Source organism: Mustela nivalis, assembly GCF_964662115.1.
Source record: "Mustela nivalis genome assembly, chromosome: 10".
In the NCBI taxonomy this organism is placed as follows: domain Eukaryota; kingdom Metazoa; phylum Chordata; class Mammalia; order Carnivora; family Mustelidae; genus Mustela; species Mustela nivalis.
This window is the reverse complement of record NC_139029.1, coordinates 102,543,744-102,553,149: the sequence shown is the minus strand read 5'-3', so window position 1 is coordinate 102,553,149 and position 9,406 is coordinate 102,543,744. Positions and strand designations below refer to the sequence as shown.

Genomic DNA, 9,406 nt, shown 5'->3' with positions numbered 1-9,406 from the left:
GATGAGGAGCGGGGAAAGATTTCAGGCATTCCTTAGGGGAAATCACTAGAGCCCAGTGACTGATTGGATTTGGGAGGAAAGAAAAGGGGGCAGTGTGAGTGACCTTCGGATATCTAGTTTAGGACGCCAGAATTGGCCGTATCAGTTAGCTATGCCTTAGCAAAGAGCAAAGTCCTGAGATAATGGAAGTTGGGGCAGCTAAATTTTAAGGATATGGTGTTAATATAAAGGTCTGGTGTTTATAGAAGGATCTGCAGCAAGGAATTGAAAGTGAGCAGTTTTCTTTAGGAGTCTGTAGTTGGGGTAGTCTCAGCTTATGGGCTACATTGAACCCATGTACTTGGCACTCAAGGCTTAATAAGACAAGTTTAGGACAATGAATGTAACAACTCTCTATTCCATTTTTAATGAGAAATTGATCAGTAAATTTGTTAATAACATGTATTAGCTAGTTGGACATATGAGGTTATTTTATTATTCTTTTTATTGCTATTTAATAAGTTTCATACTGAAAGTTTAAAAGAAAACACTTTAGGTAGTTTTATCCAATAGAGAGTAAAATATCATCATCTTTTCATTCATCAAACATTTATTATCTGTTATATGCCAGGTACTGTGCTAGCCTATATGGGGAATACAGAGATAGATAAGATGCATGTAAGTGCTATCAAAACGGTAAAAAAATAATGTGCAGAAGGAATTAAGAACTGGGAGGGGCTCCTAACTGGTGTGACGTGTACGACTTATTGGGGAGGACAAAGGATAGACATCATGAATTTCTATTGTGCCCATAGGGAAGCTCTGAAACCATAATTCAGAGAGGTACTAAGATATTCCTGCCAATGCCCAGTTTCTTAGTGGAGGTTATTAAGCATGCTTAATAGTCAGGGAAGGGAGGTTAAGAGTAAGTTTCACCCTGCTGTCTTGGCTTTTAAAGTTTGGTTAAGATTGGTGCATTGGATAGGTCTTTGGATATCCAAGCAATATTTCAATCTTAAAAATGGAAAGAGGGTTTTAAAAGCATAGTTGTGACTCCCAGTCTGTCAAGGAATGATTGCTTTCAGTTACTTTCTAGGATAACCATATGACCTAGGCATTATCATTTTTTTTAAACCTGCTCAGTCTTTCAATTCGCCAGAGTCAGAAAAATAGTGATGCAAGTCTGCCTCTGCTCCAGGTAATTTGTTGAAACAGAAACAGCAGGTCCAAAATGCAGTCACCTGTTCTAAGCCCCACAATAGCAAACCAAGATTAAATACCTAACCTAAATGCAGTTTACGACACTCCCAGGACTGTGACCTTTAATCAGTTCAGCCTGGAATTACCTGGTCTGCACTGGTAAGGTAATGTGCCTGATATACGCCCCACTTTCCACCAAAGGAGGTGACTTTTTTCCTAGAAACTTCGTTTTCTGGCCCACTTCTGCCTACCAAAGCCTTCCATTTTGTACAGCTCCTCAGAGCTCCTTTTTACTTGCTGGATAGGATGTGGCTTGGTTCATGAATGTCGTGTAAAGCCAACTAGATCTTCAAATTTACTCAGCTGAATTGGTTTCTAACACTTTAACCTCTCTGGGCTTGTTTTCTCGTCACCAACAATTGTCCTGTCAGCTTCACAGTCACTGAGAGACCAAACGAGGTAACAGATGCAAATGCTCTTTGAAAAGCATAAAAGCAGTACGTGTAAGTGAGCTACCACTCTTATTCTCAAAGTCTTATTAATTAACTTGGATATAAGAAATGGCTGAGTGAGCATAAGGAGGCCAGACTTTCTTCTTCCTAGTAGATTTTTCATAGCCTCTGCTTCAGGATAAATAAAAAATTTTGTCACCCCCCCGGGCTTCATTACAGGTCCCACTTGCTTTTCTGAGTGTGAGCAAAAGGACAGTTTCCCTGAACCAGAGGAAAGCAGGGTATTTTCTTTAGAGACGTGCCTTGCAGGTGGAGTCCCATCCACATTTATTCAGCTCCAAGCTCGCACAGAAGCAGGAGGTACACAGCGGAGTGGAGCGGATCCACTGACAGCAGTCCATCAACTGATAGTGGTAACAGGCTTCCTGTTAAGACAGCGGGAGTTACCACCCACCTGCAGGACTGCACCAGCCGCAGACAGGCAGGAGGGGGCAGAGGCGGCCCCAGCTGGGCCCTGGGGCCCCACGCCAGGTAATATACCTTCAGAGTCCTCGACTGGGAAGGTAGCCCTTCTATCATTCCCCTTCCAGAGAGCCCAGGAGAAAGATCATTCTCTACTATTATAGGAAATAGCCCCCAAATCCAGACTTCGGACTAGGAGATTTAGCCACTATTAAGACTCTTAAGAAGCTGCTGCGCCCTCCAGCGGAGAATTGGCGGCGGAACCGCAAACGGGCGCCGCAACGTGCCGGACACCTTAAAATCCTCCTTAAGAAACTCCCAATCACTGGCCCCGCCTCCTCACGGAGTCCCGCCCCCGGCGCGACCTCCTCCTGTGGCACCGATTGGTTGGCTCTTGTGCGTGAAGACGTTGCGTCGCGGGGCGGGGCAGAGGAGCGTTGTCCGTAAGGCCTCAGCCGTGTGTCCTCGGCCGCCACCCCCGCTGCTGTGTATATCCGCCCCTCTCCTCCCTTTCGAGGGTACTGGCGACAGCCGGGCCCTGGGGTGGCAGCGCAGCCACCAAACGTCTCCGCCGAGTTGTCTTTGCTAGTTGGCGGCTCTTTTCGGCTGGGTCCGGATCGGGGATTGGAAAATGGCGCCGGCGCCCCAAGGCGTCCGGGAGGAGCCGCGGCTGGATCGTCGGTCCAGAGCACTTTCCCGGCTTCTTTTCCTCGCCCAGGCTGCTCTCCTCTTGCTGCCGGCTGCTCGGGCGGGCCTGTGCCCCGCGCCCTGCTCCTGCCGCATCCCTCTGCTGGACTGCAGTCGCAGGAAACTACCCGCGCCGAGCTGGAGGGCGCTGTCGAGCCCGCTGCCCCCCGACGCTGCCAGCTTGTGAGTCGAGTTGCCGGGAGGGGGTCCAGAAGAAAGGGAGCTCCCGCTCCCAGGGCTCGCTTGGTCGGAGGTCGCGGTCGGGAGCCCAAGTTCTGAAGGGATATGCCGTTACAATGTTGCGAACTTTTTTGGGGGGTGGGGTGGGAGCCTGAACAACCTGGAGGTAAGTAAGGTTCTGGAGGCTCGTGTGACAAGCAGGGTTAAGGTTCTTCAGGCTGGGGAGTTTGTGATTCCGGGGCAAGGGAGGAGTTGGGACGGGGATCTTGTTAACGCCTCACTGGACCTGGGCACCGTCCTTGACTCTGGATGGCTGGAGATCCTCGCCCACTTTGGGCTGCCTCATCCAGATGTAACTCAACCTGAATGCTCCGCAGGTACGTGATGTTACAACCACAGTCGCCAGTGACACAAGAACGGTCCTTTTGTCTCTGGTTCGCGTTTTGGCACGTTGGGTGCTGTAGTTTTCGATACTTGAACGACAGGGTTGAGACAGCATGTGTTAGTAGTAGATCTAGTACTAATCCGAGGAACTACCTTTATAAGTGGCATTCTTAAAAAAAAAAAAATCTAACTCAGGATTCACTGTAAAGAAAGGAGGGAGTATTCTTTCCCAGATCATGTGTTGCTTTAATTGTTTTCGGTGCATTTCCTTGTGCGAAGAACCTAAAATTCAGTTCTCTTTGTTTATGTGTCAGAAGCAAGTACAGTGATTGGAGGAATTCTTTTGGAGACTGTACTGCTGAATGCTCATCTTGACAGGCCTGTGTTAGTGTCACCTGGAGAGCTCCTTAGTCTGAGTCAGCCTGGTGGCAGTAGGAGCAACAGTAGGCGTTAAATGCTGCAATTAGGGGGTTTCTTAACCACTAACAGTTATTCCTCTGTTGCTAACTGAACATCGCATTTATTAATTGACAGACTTCTAATAGAGTCTTCTCTAAGAAGAGTGTCACAAAAAAGAATAGTTTGAGGTGCCATTCAAGTATGAGAGGCTGCTTGGATTTTCCTTGCGAGGAAATTACAAGTAGAAATTCTCTCTGCCGCAGAGGTTAAGGTATTTAAACGTTTACAAGTAGGTTAAGATAGATGGGAAAGAAAGCAACTTCAGAAATTCTTTGAGAAAATTAAGGTAACTTAAATAACCAAATGTCATAGCATAGATCGGCACTAAAAATGTTTTCTGTTGTTTTATGGTAGTGACACCTGTGGCTAACTCTGGTTCTGCTGACCCAGATTAAATATAAAAATTGGTATCAGTGATCAACGTGGTCTGTATTGAACTTAGCACAAAATCTTTGTAATGCAGCAAGTGCCTTTTTCTAAGAAATTTTTGGAACAGCTTCCTGATTATGATGGAATGAATCTGATGCAGGTTTAAAACCAACACTGTTTAGCTGTGTTCGAGGTAAATGTGGCTTGCTTTTTAAAGATCCTCTATTGGTAGGTTAACAGTAATTAGGAATAGTTTTATGTAAGATAAAATTATTTTGTGTCTGCATTTGATGTAATCTAGACAGATTTCCTAAAGCCAAATGACATCCCCAAATTCTAAATGTCTTATAATGAAATTGACATTTTCAGTTGAAGTAAAATGCCTTGGAGAGTAATTCTGTTGTAGAAATGTAATTGGATGGAAGTCTTACATTAGCAGAAGTTTTATAATAATAAAACATTGCATTTTTATAAACTGAGAAATGTAACATTCTTCAGTCATTGCCTTCAACTATAAAACCACCAAGTACACATGGGTTTTTAAATGTAAATTTGAATGTTTAAAGTAGATGTCATGCTCTGAATACATTAGTGATTCAAACTCAAATGCTGAACCTTGTGGCCACCATCAAAAAGATTATAGATGAATCCGTTAATCTTGGTTTTTGAAATATGTATGTATGTATTATCTGTACTGAATTCCTGGTACAGAGCTCCTGAAACCTTTGTAATTTCCTAAGTGATAAGAGCACTAGGAGCATTTTGTGTTCTAACATTCAGTCCTTGACAGATTCTTGACACAGAAGCTCCTAAATCCCTTGGTATTTCCTGGGTGATGGGAGTGTGTTTTGATCTAAAGAGGAGACTCTAGATAGGCTCTTGAAGAGCTTCAGGATGGGAGTCCCTCACCAGAAAGACCAAGCCATTGTTAGAAGCTTGGAACTTTCAGCCCTATCCCTATTCTCCTAGAAGGGGAGGGACTAGAGATTGAGTTAATAATTGATCATGCCTATATGATTACCTTCCAAAAAATCCCAAGAGTATGGACTTGAAGAGTTTCTAGGATGAACATACCTTCACCCTGAGAGTGGCACACCTGGGACAGAAACTCTAGCACCAGACTTTTCCAGATCTCACCCTGTGTATCTCTTTGCCTGGTTCTTTATCTCTGTTCTCTACCATATCCTTATGTAATAAGCCAGTAAACATAAGTAAGTGTTTTGCTGAGTTCTGTGAGCTGTTCTAGGAAGTGATTGAATCCAGTGAGGGGTTCCTGGGGACCTCCAGTTTTTAGCCAAGTCAGAAGTTGTAGGTAATATGGGGACCCACCACTTGTGATTAGTGTCTGAAGTCGGGGGCAGACTTGTGAGGCCGAGATCTTCTGTTATGAGGTCTGCTGTAACTCCAGTAGTGTTAGAATTGAATGGAATTGTAGCTGGTGTTGGAGAATTGGTTGGTGTGGGAGGAAAACCCTCACGTGTCTGATATCAGCAGTATTATGCGTGGAGTAAAAGGAAGTAACAGGTGACAAAGACTCTTTGCTTGGGCAGACTTTAGTTAGACTTCTGAACTTTTCTGGGCCATATGTATATATCTTTGTAAAATTTAGTTATAGCAAGAAGCTTGCTAAGTCAGTTTAGCAAGAAGTGCCCCCGCTCAGTATCTGATTGGGTTCCTCCTCCTAGAACATCCAGAAAGTGATGTCTTATTGCTCTTGCTTGCTTTTAGCAAGAATCCTTTAGGCTGTTTAGTCAGTGCTTACCCCCTGCCCCCCGAGTTTCCTCTCAATAATTTTCCATTCATTGACTCACTTCTGCTTTGCTATAAAGTCCGTCTTGCCCATGCATTATTCGGAATTGAGCCCCATCTCTTTCCTCCACTACAGAATTTCATAGCTTCACCACCTCCCAAAGTCTTCCTTACCATGCTTTAACAAGTATAATTTTTTTCCTTTTACCAGTTATGATCTCTCAACTTGGATAGGATCAGATTCATCATTGGACTCCCAGACCTCTCACCCAGGACCCTAAGTGCATACCTTTGAAGACTTTATCTTCATTCCTGACTGATTGATCAGGGATCCATTGGTGAGTCTGACTCCTGAACCATTGCTCCGGACAAATGTCCGTGGAAGCTGGTAAGGACAGATTTTGATTCTTAAGAGTCTGAGTATACTCCAGAAGATGAGATAGAGTCTCAGATAAACACAGGTTGGGTTGGAGTCCCATGTTTTTCTGTCCCATTCAGTCAGAATGCCAGGCAAACAGCTGTTTGTAAGAAGCTGGGTTAGAGTCCTAGGCTTCTTTCTTTGAAAGCTACTTACCAGACTGGAAATCTCTTCTTCTTGACTCTTTTTTTTTTGAGTGGGGATTATTTTCTGACTCTCTGGATTGTAAATCTGTTTGTATTTTTCCCCCTGTCTTCTTGTACTTGAAGTTTAGCTTCCTGGCTCTCTATAATACCTCTTAGTTTTCTGTGTTGGATCCTGCTTTTTCCATAGGAAGTTTTCAGTTGACTCAAAATACCCATCTTGAACCCCTGCTAACTATGTTTGCTGCCAGCTGTGTCTGTGTCCATTCGTGTTGGCATGCTTTTGCTGAGAATAATGGAGACTTTCATTGCCTTCTTTGAGAAACTTGAGATCTCCCCAATCTGGCTCCTTGAAGAGCTCTTCCTTCCCATTGCTGCTTTTCCTTCTCCTTCCTCTCACTGCCTTAAAACTTCCAGTTCCATTGAATCTTTTCTTATGTCCCTTTCCAAATTCTTTTCTTCTCTCTACCTCCGCCAGGCCTTTTTCCACGACAGTCTTTGTAGTCCCTTGAATTTTGGGCCTCCCGCCCTCCATTAGGGGCTGTTAGGGGACTTAGGGACCCCCATAAGCAACTACTTGACCTGAAAAAGAGAAGGCTAGTTGGAAACAGACTGGATGTTTTGGCCAGTCAGATGGGCTTTGGAGATACGCAGGTAGTTGGCTAGGTGTCTCCTTGGTCACTCACTTAAAATTTGGTCCACAACCTCCATAAAATGACATTATCAGGGCAAGGGGAAGTCTTGAAGATGGTCTTTATGTAATTGGTAAACAAATACATTAACTTGGCCCAACATTTCCTAGAAACACAATTTTAAAAAAAAAAGAATCTTTATTTATTTATTTGAGAGAGAGCATGCACATGAGTGTGCATGTGCCTACAGGCAGGGAAAGAAGAGTCAGAGGAAGAGGGAGAAGCAGACTCCCTGCTGAGCGGGGAGCCTGACTCAGGATTGGATCCCAGGACCCCGAGATCATGACCTGAGGTGAAGGCAGATGCTTAACATACTGAGCCACCCAGGCACCCCTAGAAACAGTTTGTATAAAAATAGAAAAGTGGAGAAAAGACAAGAACGAATTATTTTGTATAAACCAGTGAACTTGTATTACTATATTTTACTAACTTAAGACTGAAATTTTAGAATGAAAACAATAGCTCTGTGTGTGTGTGTGTGTGTGTGTGTGTGTGTATGTATGTTGTAAAGGTATGATATTTTTCTACCTCTGGATAATATTATCAAATTAATTTATAAAAACCCTTAAAGGAATTTAATTCAAGCTGCCTTAGAGGTAAGTGAGCACTTACATAAATTAAATATTCCTGAAACTCCCAGAAATAGAGAAACTAACCCAGTGTTTTGTCTTGCCCCCTACCCCCTTTTTTTTTAAAGATTTCATTTGTTTGAGAGGGAGTTCGGCTTGTACATGAGCTGGTAGGAGGGGGAGGGAGAGGGAGAAGCAGACTCCCTGCTGATCAGGGAGCCCATTGTAGGGCTCTGTCTCAGGACCCCAAGATCATCTGAGCTGAAGGAAGATAACTGACTGAGCCACCCAGGCACTCCAAAACTAATCCAGTATTTTAAGTTTACATTTGTAAATAAAGCTATTTTGAAAATTGATGGTAAAATAAAAACAAGTCTTTAAAGTCAGCATTAAATATAATGCGAACATCTAATTTTTCTTCTACCTAAGCTTACTAGTCAAGCTTATATAATTTCTACTAGACTTTAAGATTATAAAACTATAAATCCAAATTAAGACTAAAACATAAAATAAAAATGAATTGCTTGATATATGTCAAGCACTATAGTTAAAAAAAAAAGGGGGGGGGTGTCTGGGTGGCTCAGTGGTTAAGCCGCTGCCTTCAGCTCAGGTCATGATCTCAGGGTCCTGGGATTGAGTCCCGCATCGGGCTCTCTGCTCAGCAGGGAGCCTGCTTCTGCCTCTCTCTCTCTCTGCCTGCCTCTCTGCCTACTTGTGATTTCTCTCTGTCAAATAAATAAATAAAATCTTTAAAAAAAAAAAAGGGGGGGGGCGCCTGGGGGGCTCGGTGGGTTAAGCCTCTACCTTCGGCTCAGGTCATGATCCCAGGGGCCTGGGATCGAGTCCCGCGTGGGGCTCTCTGCTCAGCAGGGAGCCTGCTTCTCCTCATCTCTCTCTCTGTCTGTCTCTCTGCCTATTTGTGATCTATCAAATAAATAAATAAAATCTTTAAAAAAAAAAAAAAGACAGTGGGGAGACCATGTATTTAATCTTCCTGGGTTTTTACTTTTGTGATGCTTGCTTATCATATATAAAATATATATGATATATATAAATATATATGTCATATATATTTATATATTAATATACAACATAATATATAATAATTATATTATAATTATATAATTATCATAATATATATTATATTTATATTTATATATTAGTTATATACATAAAAATATATAACTAAAAATAGTTAATGGGAGTGGGGCATCTGGGTGGCTCAGTCAGTTGGGTATCTGCCTTCAGCTCAGGTTATGATCTTGGAGTCCTGGATTTAGGCCCCACGTCAGGCTCCCGGCTTGGTGGGGAGTCTGCTTCTCCCTCTGCCTCTCCCCCTGCTCTTGCTCTCTCTCCCTCTCTCTCTCTCTCTCTCAAATAAATAAAATTTAAAAATAGTTAATAGGGTGGGTGTCTGGGAGGCTCAGTTGGTTAAGCCTTTGGCTCAGGTCATGATCCCAGCATCCTGGGATGGAGTCCCACATCACCCTGCTTCTCCCTCTCCCACTCCCCCCCTGCTTGTGCTGTCTCTCTCTGTCAAATAAATAAATAAAATAGAAATAAGTAAATAAATAGTTAATGGGGAAATAACTTGAGATGATGGGTGGCTTAGTTTGGTGTTAATATCTGCCTAAAATAAAAAAGTAGACCCATTTTTAAAAAG

The 9,406-nt window shown here is 43.2% G+C and overlaps 1 protein-coding gene across 2 annotated transcripts in view; it reads left to right on the top strand.

Annotated features, from left to right (window-relative positions):
• The first annotated feature begins 2,483 nt into the window (after positions 1 to 2,483).
• Positions 2,484 to 9,406, top strand: part of LRIG2 (leucine rich repeats and immunoglobulin like domains 2) — a 67,948-nt gene continuing 61,025 nt past the window's right edge. The window contains exon 1 of one of the 2 annotated variants that reach the window (XM_082685042.1): positions 2,484 to 2,963. In XM_082685042.1, coding sequence (XP_082541168.1) covers positions 2,725 to 2,963 — 239 coding nt within the window. In that variant the 5' untranslated portion in view covers positions 2,484 to 2,724. Of the gene's footprint in view, positions 3,338 to 9,406 lie in introns of both variants that reach the window. The other variant, XM_082685043.1, reaches the window with a different exon arrangement.